Source organism: Ambystoma mexicanum, chromosome 14 (genome assembly GCF_040938575.1).
Source record: "Ambystoma mexicanum isolate Mex_15411 chromosome 14, UKY_AmexF1_1, whole genome shotgun sequence".
In the NCBI taxonomy this organism is placed as follows: Eukaryota; Metazoa; Chordata; class Amphibia; order Caudata; family Ambystomatidae; genus Ambystoma; species Ambystoma mexicanum.
In genome coordinates this window covers 106,822,504-106,844,939 of record NC_090940.1, presented here as the reverse complement: position 1 = coordinate 106,844,939, position 22,436 = coordinate 106,822,504, and the positions used below count along the sequence as shown (strand labels likewise).

The 22,436-nt window shown below is 53.1% G+C and overlaps 2 protein-coding genes across 5 annotated transcripts in view; one reads left to right on the top strand and one right to left on the bottom strand.

Moving 5' to 3' along the window:
- The window catches only part of PSEN1 (presenilin 1), an 855,645-nt gene that overhangs the window by 534,618 nt on the left and 298,591 nt on the right, over positions 1-22,436 (bottom strand). The gene's annotated exons all lie outside the window — the stretch shown is intronic.
- LOC138527519 (RNA-binding protein 25-like) lies at positions 3,212-5,734 on the top strand (the record flags this gene model as incomplete). The annotated part of the gene is made up of 4 exons (XM_069638771.1): positions 3,212-3,292; positions 4,707-4,764; positions 5,177-5,214; positions 5,636-5,734. Coding segments are annotated over 4 exons (276 nt in total), but the record flags the coding sequence as incomplete, so codon positions are not given.

The window sequence follows — 22,436 nt, the reverse complement described above, 5'->3', positions numbered from 1 at the left end:
GAGAGAGCGAGCCCAGAGAGAGAGCGAGCCCAGAGAGAGAGAGCGAGCCCAGAGAGAGAGCGAGCCCAGAGAGAGAGAGAAAGTGAGCCCAGAGAGAGAGAGAGAGCCCAGAGAGAGAGAGAGAGCCCAGAGAGAGAGAAAGAGAGTGAGCCCAGAGAGAGAGAAAGAGAGTGAGCCCAGAGAGAGAGAAAGAGAGTGAGCCCAGAGAGAGAGAGAGAAAGAGAGTGAGCCCAGAGAGAGAGAGAGAAAGATAGTGAGCCCAGAGAGAGAGAGAGAAAGAGAGAAAGAGAGAGTGAGCCCAGAGAGAGAGAGCCCAGAGAGAGACCTGCGAATGAGAGAGAGAGAGAGACCTGCGAATGAGAGAGAGATAGAGAGAGACCTGCGAATTAGAGGGAGAGAGAGAGAGACCTGCAAAATGAGAGGGAGAGAGAGAGAGACCTGCAAATGAGAGGGAGAGAGAGAGAGACCTGCAAATGAGAGGGAGATAGAGAGAGACCTGCAAATGAGAGAGAGAGAGAGACCTGCAAATGAGAGAGAGAGAGAGACCTGCAAATGAGAGGGAGAGAGAGACCTGCAAATGAGAGGGAGAGAGAGAGCGAGCCCAGAGAGAGAGAGCGAGCCCAGAGAGAGAGAGAGCCCAGAGAGAGAGAGAGCCCAGAGAGCGAGAGAGCGAGCCCAGAGAGCGAGCGAGAGAGCGAGAGAGCGAGCCCAGAGAGCGAGCGAGAGAGCGAGAGAGCGAGCCCAAAGAGCGAGAGCGAGAGCGAGCCCAGAGAGAGAGAGAGAGCGAGCCCAGAGAGAGAGAGAGAGCGAGCCCAGAGAGAGAGAGAGAGCGAGCCCAGAGAGAGAGAGAGAGCGAGCCCAGAGAGAGAGAGAGCGAGCCCAGAGAGAGAGAGAGCGAGCCCAGAGAGAGAGAGAGCGAGCCCAGAGAGAGAGAGAGAGCGAGCCCAGAGAGAGAGAGAGAGCGAGCCCAGAGAGAGAGAGAGAGAGCGAGCCCAGAGAGAGAGAGCGAGCCCAGAGAGAGAGAGCGAGCCCAGAGAGAGAGCGAGCGAGCCCAGAGAGAGAGCGAGCGAGCCCAGAGAGAGAGAGAGCGAGCCCAGAGAGAGAGCGAGCCCAGAGAGAGCGAGCGAGCCCAGAGAGAGAGCGAGCGAGCCCAGAGAGAGAGAGAGCGAGCCCAGAGAGAGAGAGAGAGCGAGCCCAGAGAGAGAGAGAGAGCGAGCCCAGAGAGAGAGAGAGCGAGCCCAGAGAGAGAGAGCGAGCCCAGAGAGAGAGAGAGCGAGCCCAGAGAGAGAGAGAGAGCGAGCCCAGAGAGAGAGAGAGCGAGCGAGCCCAGAGAGAGAGAGAGAGCGAGCGAGCCAGAGAGAGAGAGAGCGAGCCCAGAGAGAGAGAGAGCGAGCGAGCCCAGAGAGAGCGAGCGAGCCCAGAGAGAGAGAGAGCGAGCGAGCCCAGAGAGAGAGAGAGAGCGAGCCCAGAGAGAGAGAGAGAGAGAGCGAGCCCAGAGAGAGAGAGAGAGAGCGAGCCCAGAGAGAGAGCGAGCGAGCCCAGAGAGAGAGAGAGAGAGCCCAGAGAGAGAGAGAGAGAGAGAGAGCCCAGAGAGAGAGAGCCCAGAGAGAGAGAGCCCAGAGAGACAGAGAGAGAGAGAGACAGAGAGAGAGAGAGCGAGAGCGAGCCCAGAGAGAGAGAGGGCCCAGAGAGAGAGAGGGAGAGAGAGAAAGAGAGAGTGAGCCCAGAGAGAGAGGGCCCAGAGAGAGAGAAAGAGAGTGAGCCCAGAGAGAAAGAGAGTGAGCCCAGAGAGAGAGAGAGAAAGAGAGTGAGCCCAGAGAGAGAGAGAGAAAGATAGTGCGCCCGAGAGAGAGAGAGAGAAAGAGAGAAAGAGAGAGTGAGCCCAGAGAGAGAGAGCCCAGAGAGAGACCTGCGAATGAGAGAGAGAGAGAGACCTGCGAATGAGAGAGAGATAGAGAGAGACCTGCGAATTAGAGGGAGAGAGAGAGAGACCTGCAAATGAGAGGGAGAGAGAGAGAGACCTGCAAATGAGAGGGAGAGAGAGAGAGACCTGCAAATGAGAGGGAGATAGAGAGAGACCTGCAAATGAGAGAGAGAGAGAGACCTGCAAATGAGAGAGAGAGAGAGACCTGCAAATGAGAGGGAGAGAGAGACCTGCAAATGAGAGGGAGAGAGAGAGAGCGAGCCCAGAGAGAGAGAGCGAGCCCAGAGAGAGAGAGAGCCCAGAGAGGAGAGAGCCCCAGAGAGCGAGAGAGCGAGCCCAGAGAGCGAGCGAGAGAGCGAGAGAGCGAGCCCAGAGAGCGAGCGAGAGAGCGAGAGAGCGAGCCCAAAGAGCGAGCGAGAGAGCGAGCCCAAAGAGTGAGCGAGAGCGAGCGAGAGAGCGAGCGAGAGAGCGAGCGAGCGAGAGAGCGAGCGAGAGAGCGAGCGAGCGAGAGCGAGAGCGAGCCCAGAGAGAGAGAGAGAGCGAGCCCAGAGAGAGAGAGAGAGCGAGCCCAGAGAGAGAGAGAGAGAGCGAGCCCAGAGAGAGAGAGAGAGAGAGCCCAGAGAGAGAGAGAGAGAGAGCCCAGAGAGAGAGAGAGAGAGAGCCCAGAGAGAGAGAGAGCGAGCCCAGAGAGAGAGAGAGCGAGCCCAGAGAGAGAGAGAGCGCGAGCCCAGAGAGAGAGAGAGCGCGAGCCCAGAGAGAGAGAGAGAGCGAGCCCAGAGAGAGAGAGAGAGCGAGCCCAGAGAGAGAGAGAGCGAGCCCAGAGAGAGAGCGAGCGAGCCCAGAGAGAGAGCGAGCGAGCCCAGAGAGAGAGAGAGCGAGCCCAGAGAGAGAGAGAGCGAGCCCAGAGAGAGCGAGCGAGCCCAGAGAGAGAGAGCGAGCGAGCCCAGAGAGAGAGAGCGAGCCCAGAGAGAGAGAGCGAGCCCAGAGAGAGAGAGAGCGAGCCCAGAGAGAGAGAGAGAGCGAGCCCAGAGAGAGAGAGAGAGAGCCAGAGAGAGAGAGAGAGAGCCCAGAGAGAGAGAGAGCGAGCCCAGAGAGAGAGAGAGCGAGCCCAGAGAGAGAGAGAGCGAGCCCAGAGAGAGAGAGAGCGAGCCCAGAGAGAGAGAGAGAGCGAGCCCAGAGAGAGAGAGAGAGCGAGCCCAGAGAGAGAGAGAGAGCGAGCCCAGAGAGAGAGAGAGAGCGAGCCCAGAGAGAGAGAGCGAGCCCAGAGAGAGCGAGCGAGCCCAGAGAGAGAGCGAGCGAGCCCAGAGAGAGAGCGAGCGAGCCCAGAGAGAGAGAGAGCGAGCCCAGAGAGAGAGAGAGCGAGCCCAGAGAGAGAGCGAGCCCAGAGAGAGCGAGCGAGCCCAGAGAGAGAGCGAGCGCGAGCCCAGAGAGAGAGAGAGAGCGAGCCCAGAGAGAGAGAGAGAGCGAGCCCAGAGAGAGAGAGAGCGAGCCCAGAGAGAGAGAGAGCGAGCCCAGAGAGAGAGAGAGCGAGCCCAGAGAGAGAGAGAGAGCGAGCCCAGAGAGAGAGAGAGCCAGAGAGAGCCAAGAGAGAGAGAGAGAGCGAGCGAGCCCAGAGAGAGAGAGAGCGAGCGAGCCCAGAGAGAGCGAGCCCAGAGAGAGAGAGCGAGCCCAAGAGAGAGAGAGCGAGCGAGCCCAGAGAGAGAGAGCGAGCCCAGAGAGCCCCAGAGAGAGAGAGAGCGAGCGAGCCCAGAGAGAGAGAGAGAGCGAGCCCGAGAGAGAGAGAGAGAGCGAGCCCAAGAGAGAGAGAGAGAGAGCGAGCCCAGAGAGAGAGAGCGAGCGAGCCCAGAGAGAGAGAGAGAGAGAGAGAGAGAGCCCAGAGAGAGAGAGAGAGAGAGAGAGCCCAGAGAGAGAGAGCCAGAGAGAGAGAGCCCAGAGAGACAGAGAGAGAGAGAGACAGAGAGACAGAGAGAGAGAGCGAGAGCGAGCCCAGAGAGAGAGAGGGGCCCAGAGAGAGAGAGGGAGAGAGAGAAAGAGAGAGTGAGCCCAGAGAGAGAGGGCCCAGAGAGAGAGAAAGAGAGTGAGCCCAGAGAGAAAGAGAGTGAGCCCAGAGAGAGAGAGAGAGAAAGAGAGTGAGCCCAGAGAGAGAGAGAGAAAGATAGTGAGCCCAGAGAGAGAGAGAGAAAGAGAGAAAGAGAGAGTGAGCCCAGAGAGAGAGAGCCCAGAGAGAGACCTGCGAATGAGAGAGAGAGAGAGACCTGCGAATGAGAGAGAGATAGAGAGAGACCTGCGAATTAGAGGGAGAGAGAGAGAGACCTGCAAATGAGAGGGAGAGAGAGAGAGACCTGCAAATGAGAGGGAGAGAGAGAGAGACCTGCAAATGAGAGGGAGATAGAGAGAGACCTGCAAATGAGAGAGAGAGAGAGACCTGCAAATGAGAGAGAGAGAGAGAGACCTGCAAATGAGAGGGAGAGAGAGACCTGCAAATGAGAGGGAGAGAGAGAGAGCGAGCCCAGAGAGAGAGAGCGAGCCCAGAGAGAGAGAGAGCCCAGAGAGAGAGAGAGCCCAGAGAGCGAGAGAGCGAGCCCAGAGAGCGAGCGAGAGAGCGAGAGAGCGAGCCCAGAGAGCGAGCGAGAGAGCGAGAGAGCGAGCCCAAAGAGCGAGCGAGAGAGCGAGCCCAAAGAGTGAGCGAGAGCGAGCCCAGAGAGCGAGCCCAGAGAGAGAGAGCGAGCCCAGAGAGAGAGAGAGAGCGAGCCCAGAGAGAGAGAGAGAGCGAGCCCAGAGAGAGAGAGAGCGAGCCCAGAGAGAGAGAGAGAGAGAGCCCAGAGAGAGAGAGAGAGAGAGCCCAGAGAGAGAGAGAGAGAGAGCCCAGAGAGAGAGAGAGAGAGAGCCCAGAGAGAGAGAGAGAGAGCGAGCCCAGAGAGAGAGAGAGCGAGCCCAGAGAGAGAGAGAGCGCGAGCCCAGAGAGAGAGAGAGAGCGAGCCCAGAGAGAGAGAGAGAGCGAGCCCAGAGAGAGAGAGAGAGCGAGCCCAGAGAGAGAGAGAGAGCGAGCCCAGAGAGAGAGCGAGCGAGCCCAGAGAGAGAGCGAGCGAGCCCAGAGAGAGAGCGAGCGAGCCCAGAGAGAGAGCGAGCGAGCCCAGAGAGAGAGAGAGCGAGCCCAGAGAGAGCGAGCGAGCCCAGAGAGAGAGCGAGCGAGCCCAGAGAGAGAGCGAGCGAGCCCAGAGAGAGAGAGAGCGAGCCCAGAGAGAGAGAGAGAGCGAGCCCAGAGAGAGAGAGAGAGCGAGCCAGAGAGAGAGAGAGAGCGAGCCCAGAGAGAGAGAGAGCGAGCCCAGAGAGAGAGAGAGCGAGCCCAGAGAGAGAGAGAGCGAGCCCAGAGAGAGAGAGAGCGAGCCCAGAGAGAGAGAGAGAGAGAGAGCCCAGAGAAAGAGCGAGCCCAGAGAGAGAGAGAGAGAGCGAGCGAGCCCAGAGAGAGAGAGAGAGCGAGCGAGCCCAGAGAGCGAGCCAGAGAGAGAGAGAGCGAGCCCAGAGAGAGAGAGAGCGAGCGAGCCCAGAGAGAGCGAGCGAGCCCAGAGAGAGAGAGAGCGAGCGAGCCCAGAGAGAGAGAGAGAGCGAGCCCAGAGAGAGAGAGAGCGAGCCCAGAGAGAGAGAGAGAGAGCGAGCCCAGAGAGAGAGCGAGCGAGCCCAGAGAGAGAGAGAGAGAGAGAGCCCAGAGAGAGAGAGAGAGAGAGAGAGAGAGAGAGCCCAGAGAGAGAGAGCCCAGAGAGAGAGAGAGAGAGACAGAGAGACAGAGAGAGAGAGCGAGAGCGAGCCCAGAGAGAGAGAGGGCCCAGAGAGGGAGAGAGAGAAAGAGAGAGTGAGCCCAGAGAGAGAGGGCCCAGAGAGAGAGAGAGAGAGAGAGAGAGAGAAAGAGAGAGCCCAGAGAGAGAGAACGAGAGTGAGCCCAGAGAGAGAAAGAGAGTGAGCCCAGAGAGAGAGAAAGAGAGTGAGCCCAGAGAGAGAGAGAAAGAGAGTGAGCCCAGAGAGAGAGAGAAAGAGAGAGCCCAGAGAGAGAGAGAGAGTGAGCCCAGAGAGAGAGAGAGAGAGAAAGAGAGTGAGCCCAGAGAGAGAAAGAGTGAGCCAGAGAGGAGAGAGAGAAAGAGTGAGCCCAGAGAGAGAGAAAGAGAGTGAGCCCAGAGAGAGAGAAGAGAAAGAGAGCGCGAGCCCAGAGAGAGAGAGAGGGCGCGAGCCCAGAGAGAGAGAGAGGGCGAGCCCAGAGAGAGAGAGAGGCGCGAGCCCAGAGAGAGATAAAGAGAGCGCGAGCCCAGAGAGAGAGAAAGAGAGCGCGAGCCCAGAGAGAGAGAAAGAGCGCAATCCCAGAGTGCGAGCCCAGAGAGAGAGAGAGAGAGCGCGAGCCCAGAGAGAGAGAGCGCGAGCCCAGAGAGAGAGAGAGAGAGAGAGCGCGAGCCCAGAGAGCCGAGAGAGAGCGAGCCCAGAGAGCCGAGAGAGAGCGAGCCGAGAGAGAGCCGAGAGAGAGCGAGCCCAAAGAGAGAGAGAGCCCAGAGAGAGAGGGAGAGCCAGAGAGAGAGAGAGAGACAGAGAGCCCAGAGAGAGAGAGCGCCCAGAGAGAGAGAGCGCCCAGAGAGAGAGCGAGCGCCGAGAGAGAGGCCAGAGAGAGAGAGCCCAGAGAGAGAGAGAGCCCAGAGAGAGAGAGAGAGCCCAGAGAGAGAGAGAGAGCCCAGAGAGAGAGAGAGCCCAGAGAGAAGAGAGCCAGAGAGAGAGAGAGCCCAGAGAGAGACCAGAGAGAAAGAGCGCCCCAGAGAGAGAGAGCGAGCCCAGAGAGAGAGAGAGCGAGCCCAGAGAGAGAGAGAGCGAGCCCAGAGAGAGAGCGAGCGAGCCCAGAGAGAGAGCGAGCGAGCCCAGAGAGAGAGAGAGAGAGAGCCCAGAGAGAGAGAGAGCCCAGAGAGAGAGAGAGAGAGAGCCCAGAGAGAGAGCCGGAGAGAGAGCCAGAGAGAGAGCGCCAGAGCGAGAGCGAGAGATATACCGGAGCATGGTCAGATAGGGTGGTAACATGAATTTCACTTTCCGGGGCAGGGTGCAACTGAAGAGGAAACCAAAAGCGCATCAATCCGGGAATATACCAATAGAACATGTGAGTAATGCGTGTCATCTCTCTGGGTCGGGTTGCGCAGGCACCAAATATCTATAAACCCAAGCTCGCGACAGAGTTGCATTAGAGCTAAGGAATTCCTAAAGTGACTTGCGGGGCCGGGAGAGTTTTGTCCACATTTGGATCAGGCCTCACATTAAGGTGCCCTACCAATAATCGGAGATCCTTCAGCGAAGGAGAGCAAACTAGTTCTGAGGTCGCGAAAGAACTGATCTTGGCGATCATTGGGCGCATAAACAAACAAAAGTGAAGGTGTGCCCGAAGTACAGTCCCTTGAGCCCCATCCCTCCCCTCCCCACCCCACCCCCCAAGTATCTGCCATTCAACATTTTCTACTGATTCCCTACGTGCCTGCATAGCTGCCTGTGATCTCATTGACACATGGCGCTTCTAACACCTCGCTGACGCCGCCTTTATCTATTAGGTCCCATGTACACACCTCTGCATCACGTATAGATTACATTTTTATTTCCATGGGGCTGGCACGTTTAGCTGCTGCCTCGAATATTGAACCCATGACCTTGGCGGACCATGACATTTTCAGGATTGGGGTAGGGTTCGGCTGATCTGTCCGTGGAAGATGCCCCGGGTGTCCAGCGGGATCCAAATTGTTTGGAGGAATTGAAGGGTACCAAATGGGTCTTCCTGAGATACAACCATAAGGGGGACACCAGTGACAGCATAAGGTGGGACGCACTAAAAGCGGTGGCCCAGGGCAGCATCGTGGCCAATGCAGTGGCATTAAAGCGCACTAGAGGCCTCGTGGAGGGAGAACTGCTGGCTGAGGTTAAGGCAGCGGATGGGAAGTACACTGCAGACCCGACCCGACACAATTTTAAGCAATTGAGTGTGGCTAAACAGAGGGTTTAGAGGGAGGAGAGGGCACTGATGGGCCTGAGGCATAGATATTTTGGCTCAACTCCTCATACAACAAGCCGTTCATGTATCCATTTGTTGAGGGATGAATGAGGCACGGAATGGGGTGAGGATAAAAAAAGGGAAATATGTCTGTCCTTTTATGAATCTCTCTATACATAGAGTTCCCCTGCACGAGAGGACCAGGTAGCTTATTTAGATCAGATAGAACTGAACAGTAGGACAGGGAGCTGTTGTAGGCCCCCATACATCCACAGGAGGTACTCCGAGCTATTGGATCGCTCAAACTTAACAAGGCCCTGGGTCCAGACTGTCCAATGGCCTTGTTTTACCGATCACTGAGCCAGGTCCTGGCCAAGCCCCTTAGTGACGTATTCAACTCCATACGAGATGGGGACGGGGGGGGGAACTGCCTCAGTCTATTCAGGAGGCGCAGGTGACACAAATACCTAAGACAGGGAAAGAACCCACTCTGTGCTCCTCATATAGGCTGATTGCAGCGTTTAATATAGATGCTAAGCTATTCACTAAAATGTTAGCTTCCAGGTTAGAGAAACTTCACCATAATTTGATTAACCCGGACCAGTCGGGCTTTGTGTAGCCAACGGGCATGGTTGACAATATTAGAAGGATTCTCCATCTGGTTGTTGTCGGAACGTGGCACATTCTCATCTATTGCCATTGGATGCCGAAAAAGCCTTTGACCAGGTAGAGTGGGGCTTTTAAAGGGAGGTACTCAGTAAATTCAATATTGGTCCTCTGATGCAACGCATGATTATGTCCACTACGTGGCGCCAACCGCCCACCTTCTTGTTAATGGGGCACTTTTGGAACCAATAACACTGCTAAGAGGAATGCGGCAGGGGTTCCCCTTGTCACTGCTATTATTCGCAATGGTAATGGAACCATTCTCAGCTAGGATTAGGGCGAACAAGGGCATAGCGGGTATCAAATGTGGTGGTGTCCAACATAAAATGAGTCTCTTCGCTGATGATGTGATCCTTTCTGTTACGGGCCCCATGACCTCCCTACAAAAGTTAGCAGGAGATATATCCGAGTACAGTCAACATTTCTAAATTAGAGATATTAGAGCTGAATATTCCTTGTGCGTTTCAATCCGCTTTGAAGCAATCCTTTGCATACTCCTGGGCTTCTAAGTCGGTGAAATATCCGGGGGTTAGTATCCTGGAAATATTAGGGGAACTATTTGGATTGACTTAGTTAGGGATAAACCTATACATTAAAAGAAATGCTCTACAAATAAATCCCTCAAAATTTGTGGTAATGGTGTTACAATGAACAGGTGGCAAAAAGTAAAAAAATTCCAATGGTATCTGGGAATAGAGCCTATGGCCCAAGTTAGTAACATGAGCTACCTCGGGATTTATATAAATCAAAGCGTATACGATAAAGTCTTGTATAGCTGAATTAAGATCAAAGATATAAAATCTTGCCACCGAGGGAGCTATAATACACAAAAAATATGTAAAACTCTCATTGGTGTCTGTAATAACATTCTACAGACAGAAAGTGGTCCTGATTCGATCATACAGAGCAGATACCAGTCTCTGTTTTCCTTGGAAGGAATGGGCCTTGTTAGGAGACAAATCTTAAACTTACCGAGATGTATGCCTATAAGTATTATAAGGAATGACCTGAGGTTAGTTTCAGTTCACACAATAATGCAATGTGCAAATGTCCCAGCGCCCAACATCTTAACCTCTTCATGTGCATTAGGATGAATCTGCTTCCCACTAATCTAATCCTCAATTCGAGGAAAATAAGCTCCGATGGAAATGGGGACTGCAGTTTATGCAAAACAGCAGAAGAACCATTAAAACACCTTGCTCTGTGTTGCCCGAAACTCAGAGCACTGAAATAAACATCCAGGTCCCCCAAGTAAATTAAGTGCCTTCACAGAGTGCCTCTGACTGGTGGGAGTTCATGTGTGGGGGAGGAAGTTTTAAAATGGCGTTTGCATTAACAATGTTCTTAGACACGAGGTCATGCACCCAGAACTTGACCGAACACACATCCGCTCGAGAAATCCAGCTACGCATACCAAACTAGCCACGTTCGCCGACGCAATAGGCCTGAAAGATGTGTGGAGACATTTGCATCCTGGCACGAGAGAATACTCTTTCCTCTCCGGAGCACACGCCTCATTATCTAGACTTGATTACTTTTTCTCCCGATCTCCGAATTACATCTAGCAACCGATGCACACCTCCTACCCAGAGGTATATCGGACCACTCCCCGCTCGTAATGGTGCTCAATACACACAGGCCGATTCCCCCACCCACGTGGAGGCTAAACAATTATTATCTGGGCTTCCCCGACCTAGTCGAACATATCAAAAAAGGAACAGAATCATACTTTGAACTGAACACAACCTCAGTGGATAGCCCTGTAACATTGTGGGAGGCATACAAACCCGTACTGAGAGGGGAACTCATATCCCAGATCGCAGCCCATAGGAAAAAACACGCCGCGGCGATCCGGGCGGCCGAAAAGCGAGTACAAGAGGCAGAGGTAGCTCATCTATCCCAAGACCTCCCAGAATCCCATCGCGAATTACAGCTAGCACAAAAACAGTTTCAAAACGTCGCCCTGGACAATGCCAAACAGGCACACGCAGCGATGCGGACCAGAGTGTACGAAACCGGGGATAAGGCAGGCAAAATGTTGGCGTGGCTGGAGAGGCGTGACGAGGGGCTCCGACATGTTAGAGCGATCAGAACACAGGGGAATACACTAGTGACAGCGGACCGTGACATAGCGGAAGAGTTCGCAAGCTACTACAAGGAACTCTATGGACCGCCAATCTCCCCCATTGACACTACACCCATCTCGGGAATCACCCTTCCCTCCCTGACACCTGAACAAAGAGCCCTGCTAGAAACCGACATATCGGAGAATGAATTGTCTGCAGCCATAGCCGACCTTCAACCCGGGAAAGCCCCGGGACCCAACGGCCTTCCGGTCGAGGTATGGAAGAAAATAGGCACGAGCGTAATTACACCACACTTGCTGAAAATGTATGAAACCTCCCGAAACAAAGGGTCCCTCCCACAAGACCTGAGACAGGCCACCATAGTGGTCATACCCAAAGCGGACAAACCCCCAGAGTGCTGCAGTTCGTATAGGCCCATTTCCCTTATCAATACAGAAACCAAAATTTTAGCGAAAACCTTAGCCAATAGATTGCAGCAAGTTATACCCTCCTTGATCCACCCGGATCAGTGTGGTTTTATGCCGCAGAGATCCACGCGGATGAATATACATCGATTATTCATGGCGATGGAGAATGCGACCACCATTCGAGACCCGTTGGCCCTGTTGGCCGTAGACTTCGAGAAGGCCTTTGACTCTATCAGGTGGGATGCGATCTGGGAGATAATGCAAAGGATGGGATTCGGGCCCCAGTTTATGAGCTGGGTTAAATTATTGTACAAATCCCCGCTAGCAGTCACGAAAGTGAATGGTCACGTGTCAGGCCCCTTTGAAATCGGCACAGGAACCAGACAAGGATGCCCACTGTCGGCCATGATATTCGCAATAGCGATTGAACCACTCGCTATACTGTTAAGAACAAACGAAACATGGAAGGGATTTAGATGGTCTGAAGCCTGGGAAGATAAGGTGTCCCTATACGCGGACGACTTATTGGTTTACTTACAAGACCCGGTCAGATCCTGCCCCATAGTGACTGATTTACTGCAGAAATACGGCTCCTTCAGTGGCCTGAAAGTAAACTGGGACAAATCCACCTTATTCCCACTTAAACAAGAGGGAGACTCGATCCCGCCCCAATGTCCCTACCGGGTAGAAAGGGAACAATTCAAATACCTAGGTATTCTAATAACAAATAAGCTGACTGATTATGTGCCCAGAAACCTGTACCCAGTCATGACAAGATTTGCAGAGGATGCCCGTCACTGGTCATCCCTCCCGCTGACACTACTGGGTAGAGCTGCACTCTTCAAAATGATGACCCTACCCCGCCTACTCTACATATTACAAAATGCCCCATTACACATCCCTTCAAACATATTTAGGAAAATAGACCAGACACTCCGCAGACTGCTGTGGAATAACGGTCATCCACGCATAGCCCTAGCTACACTCCAAAGATCCATATGGGAGGGCGGAATAGGACTACCCCGAATGCAAACATACTATTGGGCCAGTCAATTGATGAAAGTGAATGACCAACTACACGGCGACACCGATGCACCACACAACAAATCTCTAGAGTCGGACACTCCTGGAAAACCCATCATGCTGTACCTTTATAAGAAAAGAGACCGCGCGGCTACTCCCAACATGCGCGCACAGCTAACACAAATCTGGACAGACGCACACAAGTTCGTGGGATGGGGCGACAAACTATCGCAGGCCCAACCTCTGTGGAACAACAAGAACCTTCCAGGTGTATACACGCTCCCCAGGTGGCCGAACTGGTCCCGGCAAGGTCCGCCCATCTTGGGAGACGTTGTGAAAGATAACACCATGGTCCCTTTTGCAGAGCTGGCTCTCCGACTTGGACTTCCCCAAACCGAACATTACCACTATGCTCAACTACAACACGCACTACGAAACATCCTCCCCGAAGTGAGCCCCCTACCGGACTTCACCCCCATTGAAAGAAATCTACTCCCGGAACCAATTACCCGGAGAGTGACATCGGTTCTATATAGTGCCATAAGTTCCTTTGGCACACCAGATCTACTGTCACTGCGGACCAAGTGGGAATCGGACGTGGGGGCCATACTGCCGGAGGAATGGGTCATGACATTGATGTTCCCTAGGGAGATAGCGATTTCATCAAGGCTTAGATTGGTTCAATTAAAGATATTACACAGAGTATACTATCCCAGGGTGGCCCTACACAGATGGGGAAGAATAGATGATCCGAACTGCCTGCGATGCAAAACGGAAGAGGGTACCTTTTTCCACATCATATGGGATTGCACACATATACAACCACTTTGGGAGGCATGCTGTGCGGAACTCTCTAGAGTTATGGGGAAAACAGTTCCCAGAAACCCTAAGCTACTACTATTGGGGATAGATGATGAAATTGACCTATCTAGATATGAAAAACTGCTCTTGTTCACCACCACCGCACTTTTGAAAAGGAACATTGCTCAAAAATGGGGCTCGGACCAAATACCGAGCTATGAACAATGGAGAACGGATGTGGATATCTGTGTCGCAACGGAATACAGAGTATACGCGGCCAGAGGATGCCCGGCAAAAGCCCTGAAAGTGTGGAGGAAATGGGAAGATGCCCAATGAGGATTATAAAACAACTGGACGCTGCCTGCGGGCTCAACTAAAGCTGTCCCCCCCCCCTTTTTTCCTTTGCAAACATATGTGTACAACATCTGAAACAGCCAGTAACCCTCTCCGGCAATGCGCATGTATTGATTGTTTACGTTGTTTATTTGTTTAACCTTGTTTTTTCCTAAAAACACCAATAAAATGTGTTATTAAAAAAAAAAAAACAATGTTCTTAGACAATTTATTTCCACAAGTGACATGATGAAAGTTGATACCCTTTTAGATTCTTCTTTTTCTAAATTTTAATATATTATTATAGGCAATGAATGTAATACTGCATGTCTACTTCTTTCTTTTTCATTCTTTATAATTCCCTTTTTTGTTTCCATTGTGTTTTCTTTTACATTTTGTTTATTTTTGTAAAATGGTAAACATTAGAGATATTCGGAGGGACCTTGAAAGGTGGGGCTGGCCTCTGGCTGTTTGCCAAATAGCAGTCCAAAAAATGAACGTCTTGCCCAGATTTTTGTATCTCTTCCAGGCTCTACCTGTCCCGGACCCCAAGCGGACCCTGCAGATATGGGATACCATGCTATTGCAGTTCTTATGGAAAGGGGGCTGCCCCTGGGTCAATAGGCGCACACTTTACAAGTATAAAGAGGATTGGGCTTCCCCAGGCTGTGGGATTACTATAGGGCCTCCCAAATCAGACCCATCATCGGCTGGGTCCAGCGGGCCTCACACAAGATCTGGGTTAGCATGGAGCAGGCGGTAACTGGGTGCCACATATGCACTCAATCCTGGGTCCCATAGCAGGCAAGAGCATCGAGTCTGTTTGTCAATCCAGTCACAAGGGGATCCCTATAGGCGTGGGACAGTGTGGGCAAGATGCAGGGGTCCACCACCTTTCCTTCCCAGTTCACCCCCCCTATTCATAAGGAAGAGTTCACCCCAGGGCAACTAGAAATGGGGTTCTCTCAGTGGATGGGAAGGGGGTGAGGAAACAGGTCTCTTCTTTAATGGGGAAATTCGTAGCTTCGAGGCATCCATGGGGATTGGGGAGGCGGACAAGTTTAGGTACCTGCAGGCCAGGCACTGGGCACTGCATCCATCCAATGTGGTTGGAGCATCCAGAAAACTAATGAACCTGGAGCTAGTTTTTCAGTCTGTGGCTCATTCCAAAACTCTCATCTACCGCCACTATAAGTGTATCTCAACTCCTGACCGTTGATCATACTGCGAGAACTGGGAGTGAGAGTTGGGACAACGGCTAACTGGGGAAGATTGGGAATCCATCTATAAAGGATTGAGTACAACCCATGGCTAGCTGAGACACGGGCCAAAATCTCACCTGCCCCGTAGCCGCACCGTTAATTCCAAACTCTGCTGGAGAGGCCGTTAGGGGGAGGAAACATTACTGCATGTGTTATGGGGCTGCCCTTTGATCCAAGGCTATTAGCTGGCGGTGATATCCAGTATTAAGGATATACTTAATGCTCATGTTCCAGATGATCCAGTGTGTCGTGTGCTGGGTCTTATCCACCCCGGAGTCTCCAGGAGGAACTGCCTCTGAGCGGGCATTATTGGTTTACTTTTGGCAGCGAAGTTGGCAATCCTCCAGCTCTAAAGGAACAGGGAGGCCCCCCCCCCCACCCTTGACGCATCTATGGATGGATAAGGTGTGGACTATGCTAGGGATGGCAAAACTTACATAAGGAATTCATAGTTGTCCTTTACGGCTGTGTGGTCTCCTTTTTGTCTCGTATGCAGAGAGACTATAAACCCTCTCGTGCCCTAGGAGATTGAGGCCCCTTAACCTTACAGACATGCCCTGAAACATATATGTTGCAATGTACACCATCAGCATTACCCATGTTATTATACCTGTTGTATGTTTACTGAATACTCCCGCGGTGTGGGGGGGGGGGAATGCATGGACTATGCATGGTTGATGTGATGTGGTGGCAGATTTGGAGGTGAAGAGCGAGAAGTTGCGGGATGGGTCAAAGATGACACCATGGTTGCAAGCAGAAGTAGGGAAGGTAGTCAGGAGAGGAGACCAGAAGAGGGGGGGGGGGGGAGAAAGAGAAAGTCTGTTTGGATGGGAAGAAGAGAACTTCAGTTACAGTGGAGTTGAGCATGAGCGAGTGGGATGCCATCAAGTATTGGATGGTAGAGAGAAAGTTTGAAATGTTTATCTGTAGCTCATCAGATTAAGAGGGAAAGAGAAGAAGACCTGAGAGTCTTCAGCAAAGTGTTGATAGAAGAAGCCATAAGCGATCAAGGTGCCAAGAGTAGGGGTATTGAGAGTGAAGAGAAGTGGACCCAGGAATAACCTTTTGGGAACACCAACAGGAAGGGGGTTAGTGGGAAGGTAAGGCTTCTCTAGGAGAGCTGCAAGTGTCTGGGGGAGGGAGAGATATAAGGCAAGGGCCTGGTCCCTGATGCCTAGGAGAGTGTGTTGAGAGAAGGTCAGAATGGTGCAGAGATCGGAAGCCAGATTGAAGATAATCCCCGGAGGTTGTGTGTGTCAAGGAGCGCCGTGAGACGGTTCAAAACGACACTCTAGGATTTTGGAATAGTGAGGTAGAAGAGACTGGACAAAAGCTGGCAGGACAGTTTGGTTCTAGGCCAGGTTTTTTTAAGGATAGGGATGACAGTAGCCGACTTGTTGGATGGTGGAAAAGGGGCACAGTCAAGAGAGGATTTGAAGAAGTAAGATATGGAACAACACTGGGAGCTGGGCGTTTCAGTATGTATAGGAAAGAGGGTCACTGGAGGCTCATGAAGAGTTAGCCCTGAGAAGGTCAAGAATCCCATCAGGGTTAGTGGAGGCAAAGAAAGACTGTCGCAGGCGAAGAGGGTAGAGAAAAGCGGGCATGTGGGGGCATAAATGGTCATTTGTGAGGGTAATTAGAATGTTGGAAATTTTGTAAGCAAAGTAGAGAGCTAGATCATTGCAGAAAAGAGTAGAGGAGGAGATGGACGAGGGTTTAGGAGGTGAGAGAATTCAGTTGAGTGGTTTTTGGAGGCCGCTAAGTTGAGAAGATTGAGATAAAATTAGAGATATAAGTCACGTTTGTCAAGTCGAGACTAGATGAGTAGTTTTTAAGAGCAGTCCGGTAGAGTTGGAGATGTGAGGAGTGTCTACATCTTTGCCAAGTGCAAAGGTTTTTCCTCGCTGTTTTCAGGGTGCAGATGGTAGGTGTAATCCAAGGCCATGGAGGGGAAGATTTAGGAGTGAATGTAATAAGAGGGAAGTGAGACGTAAAGGGAGCATTAAGAGCAGTGTTATAGTGAAGGCTACCTCAGGAGATGGAACAGGGAATTTTGGATTGGAGTAGAGAGTGCTGTAGGTCAGAGATGTAGATTGGGAATTTGGAGTAGGAAACTTGCACTTGGTAATGGACGTGGTAGATGGAGAGAGTGGCGTGGAAGTAGGAGTGGAGATTGAGGCAAATTTAAAATGGACTAATACGAAGACAACAAGGGAATATGTCCACCAATCACAGATGCCAAAGGAGCAATTAGAGTTAACCCCACACTATAAAAAAGGGCAGAGGCAATGCATCTTTGACAGAGTTAAGATTACATTCCATGGTGACGAGCTGTGCAGGGAGACAAGAGGATAGTGATAGAGGAGGAGAGAGGGGCAGGGACAGACTAGAGGGGAATAGAGAAAGAGGAGGAGAGAGGATCAAAGGAGAGGTTCGAGGAAGAGAGTGGAGTGGGGGAAGAGGAGAGATGTAAAAAGGAGAAGAGGCTAAAAAGGGTTATTCAGTTTTGTTCACCTGATGGGGGCCAAATTCAAGACCCTGGCCAAAACAAGTGAGAAAGAGGGAGACAGCCTGCTGGGGGTGGGAAGCCGAGACACTAGGGGAATGTGAACAACTAGAAACTGACTTGTGGGAGTGGAGTCTGTAGTAGGTTCAACACAAGAGTGTAAAAGTATGCAACAGGCTCTTGTTGTACGAGCCACCCTTGGCTTGGAGGATAGAAATAGGACATACCTGAAAATTGACCAAGGAAAGGGGGAAGAAAAGCCAGTCAATGTCTTCAAGGTTAGGACATGCAAGGTTATTGTGCCCTGGCAGAGGTTTGCCTCATATCAAGCCCAGGAGGGCCATTCTATGACTGATGTATTAAAAGAAGCGATGGGGGACGCAAACTCCTCCTTAACTGCGAGTGACTGTGTAAATGACTCTACAGGGTGATGCAGTTATTTTGCTATAGTTTCCCCCTACTGTCCTGTACCCCTTTTCCAGGATCATGTGTTTGATAAGAATAATAAAAGGCTTAAAAATAACTGTTTCAAATCAATGGTTGATTCAGTCACACTGACATATTTCCACCCTCGTGTCCCGATGGACAAGATGGCGGTGTCTATGTAAGCTCCTTGTGACTCGGCGGCAGGGGAGAAGATAACCCGAGCCTTCGGAACTTGGATCCGTTGCAACCTGGTGGAAAGGACTGCGGATGATCTGAGACAGCCCCTGGAGAAGTTTGAGTGCCTAGCGGAGCCGTGGCTGGGCAGTAGCGGGGACGGCCAAGAGGAGGCAGCCGGAGCAAGGTGGCGTGGTGGAGGGCCCGGGTCGGAGGAGTGGGGGGTCCGAGCGCCTGAGCGTTGCCCAGCTGCCGGTGATGGTGTGGCTGCAGCAGGGTGACGAGGCGGTGGTGCGGGACAGCGCGGTGTCCCTACGAAGGAGAAAGGAGCCCGGCGCGGGCTGAGCTCTGCGGCGGGGGAGAGGAGCCGTGTGGCCGCGGCTGTGCAGGCAAGACTGCAGCCTGCGTCTTGGAGGAAGAGGTCGAACCACTGCGAGGAGGGGGAGAGCCCTGATCGGGCAGCTCGACTCGGAGGAACAGCGGTCCGAGCCCTTATGCGCTCCTTAGCTGCAGGTGACGGTGTGGCTGCAGCGGGGTGAGGAAGCGGCAGAGCGGGGCAGCCCGGAGTCCCTGTGCAGCAGAAAAGTGCCCAGCGCGGGTGAAGCCCTGCCGTGGGGAGAGGTGACGTGTGACTACGGCTGTACAGGCAAGACTGCAGCCTGCATCTCGGAGGAGGAGGGGAGTCGGCTCGGGGTTGCTGGAGCCCGAGTGCTCGTCCGCCGCCCGACAGCAGGTCACACTATATGAGGAGAAGCAGTGGCAAGTTATGGTGCAAGAACAGTCCAGAACACGATGTGCAGATAAAAGGTGCTAACGCGAGAGGAGTCCCACTGCGCAGGAGCGGAGGGGGTGCACCCCGGCCGAGGCCACGGACTGTCTCCAGCTGCGGTCCCCAGGAGGAGCTGAGGGGGTGGGATACTGACCCGGCTGTGTGATTTTGCTGGAGCCCAAGTGCTTATTTGGGTCGGCCCTGCTGAGAGAGTGGGGTACCGTACCAGGCTGGAGAGAAGGTGCAGCGGTGGCAGAGAGCAGAAGGCATAGTGTGAAACTCATGGTCTCCTGGGCCCGGGGGAGGTCAGTGGCGAGCCCCTGGAGGGTGCTGGAAAGTGTGGTCCTGTGCAGTGGTAAGTGAGGGGAGGAGCCGGGCACCACAGTGCGGTAGCGGCGCATGGAGGCGCAGCGATAGCGCATAAATAATGAAGAGGCTGCAGCTGGGGTCTTGGCTTGGAGCCCCTGAGGCTGATTGGACCCCGGTTCTCCCACAGGAGTGGGGGGTGTAGCACTTGGAGGAAGGTGGGTGTGAGTGGCCACGGAGGGCCCTTGGCCACCGCGGATGGCTGTGCCCCGGCTCTGGGTGCTGGAAAACAAGTGGGGCAGGTAGGAGGGGATACACGCCTCAAGGACGGAAGAAGGGACTTGGTGGACTTTGCTGGCTGGGCGGAAGACAGGAGTGTGCTCTATTTCTGCTCACCGGGAGCTGGAGGCGAACTGTGGGATTGAGCAGCCCCCAGCCTGGCGCGGCTGCAGCTGAGACCGGGACTCTGGTCTAAACTCAAGGCTGTGACTTAGCTGGAAGGTAAAGGCTCCGGTGGGACGCATGGCAGCTGGCAATTGGGACGGTGCTGCTGGAGATGGGCGGTAAGAAACAAGCCCGTTTGCGCATAAAGAGGGACCTTGGAAGATCCGGGAAACACCCGAGCTGGGAACAACTGCACCTACTATGGCTCAGATTGAGGCCTCTGTGGAGTCAGTAAGGGGTTCGAGTGGAGAGTCCCACCCCTCAGAGTTGGGAATGATCCTGGCGGAGGTTAGGTCCGGGTTCGCTGCCATCAACTCCAAGCTGGATGGACTGACGTATAAGGTTGATAGGATGCAAGAAAGGATTGACAAGGAAAGCAGCAGAACCTCAGAGGTGGAGACTAGGGTGGGGGTGCTAGAGGATTCTGGTAATGAAATGACCCAGGTGGTGCAGGAGCCGAGGAGAGAGGTGAAGGCCATTAAGGTTAAAAATGAGGACCTTGAAGCGAGGTCTCGTAGGAACAATGTGCAGGTGGTTGGTATCCCGGAATCGGTCCCCCAGCGGAACCTGGAACAGTTCATGGAGGCTTTTCATAAAGGATGTTCTACAGGGACCTGCCTTGCCCTAGCAATTTTTACTGGAGAGGGCGCACAGGGTAACGCAGGCGGTGCCAAAGCCGGGTCAAAATCCAAGGCCGATTATTGCTAAGTTACTTAACTACCGCGACCGGGACATTATACTTAGATCTCCTGTATGAGAGCAGCAGAGTATCCTTCTACCCTGACTTTACCCCGGCAGTGCAGAGGGCTCGCATGTCATTTGTGGCAGTTAAGAGGAGGCTGCGTGAGAGGGGTAATCCGTACTCTATGCAGTATCCATCTAAGCTTAGGGTGCAGCACAATGGGAGGGCATACTTCTTTACAGAAGTGGCGACTGCACATGAATTCATTGAGAACTTGCCTGGCAGGGATGATAAAGGACCGGGAGAAGGCCCGTCGGGCCGCGCTTGAAGTCAGAGGCAAGCAGGCTTGGTGGAATGGTGGTAAAAAAAAATAAAAATAAAACTTGATCGCCCAGATCTTGTCCCTTGGGAGGTCATGCTGGAATATTACGAGTTATGTACCTAGTCGGTCCTGCGGCTTACATTAATGTTATTATTCCATTTTATTTCCTTGTTAGGGGTCCTCCTCTGCAGCCGACGCATGGACAGCCGCTTGAAAGTGGTGTCCGGCGCCCCCGGGCAGTGGCCCATGCTGTTGGCTGAGCGGGGTGGTTGGGGGGGGGGGTCTTCACTGCAAGTTGGGGGTGGGTAGTGTGGGTGGGGGGAGGGACAGGGAGTTTACAGGCTGCCCAGTTGGCAGGGTTGGGATTCACGAAAAGTGTTCACATCACTTCGGCAGGACCAAGGTGGACGAGCGGGTGGAGCAATCTGGGCGAGGTGCAACGCCACATGTAATTGTATAGGGTTGAGCTATGGTGTATCAGGTTTTGAGCTGGAATGTGAGGGGGCTGAATGACCCGCGTAAGGCTAGGAAAGTTATGCAGTATTGTGAGCGGCACGGTGCTAAGATTGTTCTGTTGCAAGAAACGCACCTTAAAGGACAGGGTAATGAAGGGGTTGCCCGCGGGTGGGTAAATGTAAGTTCTATACCACATATTCATCATACTCTGCGGGCGTGATGACATCGATTTATGAATCAGTGGTATTCAGGGTGAGTGGGTCGGAGATAGACCCGGCTGGGAGGTATGTGATTGTCTCGGGGTGTATGGGTCAATCAAAGCTGACGTTGGTTAATATCTATGGTCCCAATGTGGATGATCCAGGTTTTTTTGAGGATCTTCTGGAAAAATGCTTGAAGTACCGGGATTCGTGTGTCGTGTGGGCTGGGGATCTGAACATTATTCTGGATCCGGGGTTGGATTCGACTGGGAGTAGGAAGAGGTCCACGAAAGTGGCGGGTGCGGTGCTGGGGGCCATGGACGTCCTTATGCTGGGAGACGTGTGGAGGGTTCTGCACCCGGGAACAATGGGGTTTTCCCACCATTCAACAGTATGTAATACGTCAACCAGGATAGACTACATGTTGGGGTGTCCCTACGTCATACAGCGGGCTATGAAATGCTACCACGGACGTTGTCAGATCATTCCCCGTTTTTATGGTCCGTGGATCTGGGGGAACTGATGTCTAGGTCCAGGTGGAGGTTTAAATCGGCAGCCCTGCAAGACATCGCATTCAAAAGTGATATACATTGAATGATTAAGAACTACTTCCAGGAAAACGCTGGGTCAGTCCAGAGCAAGGGGACGCTTTGGGAAGCATTTAAAGTGGTGCTGAGAGGGGGGCGTCTTTCTGCAGAGCATGGGGTATTGAAGACGATACGAAGAGAACTTGATGAGGTGGAGGCAGAGATTAAGTGATGGGAAGGGGAGGTAGCGAGGTTGGGATCTTCACAGTCGCTGCTCAAGTTGAAAGAGGGGCTGGATAGGTTTCGGGAGTTGGCGGATAGGGAGGTGCAGTACTTTGCGTGCCCCGCGAGGGCCCGTGTGTACAGGGAGGAGGGGAGGCCGGGCAGACATCTAGCGACTCTAGTTAGGGGTGAACGGGGATCTGGGGACATAACGGCAGTGAGATCTAGTAAGGGGGAGATCTTGGTGAACCCGCGCGAGATAGCTGGGGAGTTCCGCAAGTTCCTATGAATCTTTGTACACGGCGAGGGGTACGCCTCCAGGGCCTGCATTGAGGGATTATATTGAGAACGACGCGCCCCCCAAGTTCGATGTAGAGGCGGTAGAGTCACTGGCTAGGCTCATAACTGTGGAGGAAGTGCTTGGTGCAATGAAAGCCCTGCCCACTGAGAAGGCGCCGGGGACTGATGGGATAACGGCAGAGTTTTATAAAGAGTGGGGCCCGGAGGTGGTTGGCCATATGCTTGGGGTTTGGGAGGAGGGGATGGAGAGGGGGCTACACCCCCCAACACTTTGCAAAGCGGTCATCACGTTAATCCCAAAGCCGGGCAAGGACCCGCTCGATTGTTCGTCTTATCGGCTGATTTCTCTGCTAAATCTATACATGAAAATCTTTGCGAAGGACCGACTTCTGCTGCATGTGCCGCAAATAGTGCACAGGGACCAGTCTGGATTTATTCCAGGGAGGTCAACATCGCTGAATCTTAGGCGGCTATTCGTAATTCTAGCGCAAATTTATGCAGGGACGCAAGCCATGGCTGCAATGTTAGATATGGAGAAAGCATTTGACTCTGTTGAGTGGGAGTACCTTTTCGAGGTGGTGAAGTGGGTGGGAAC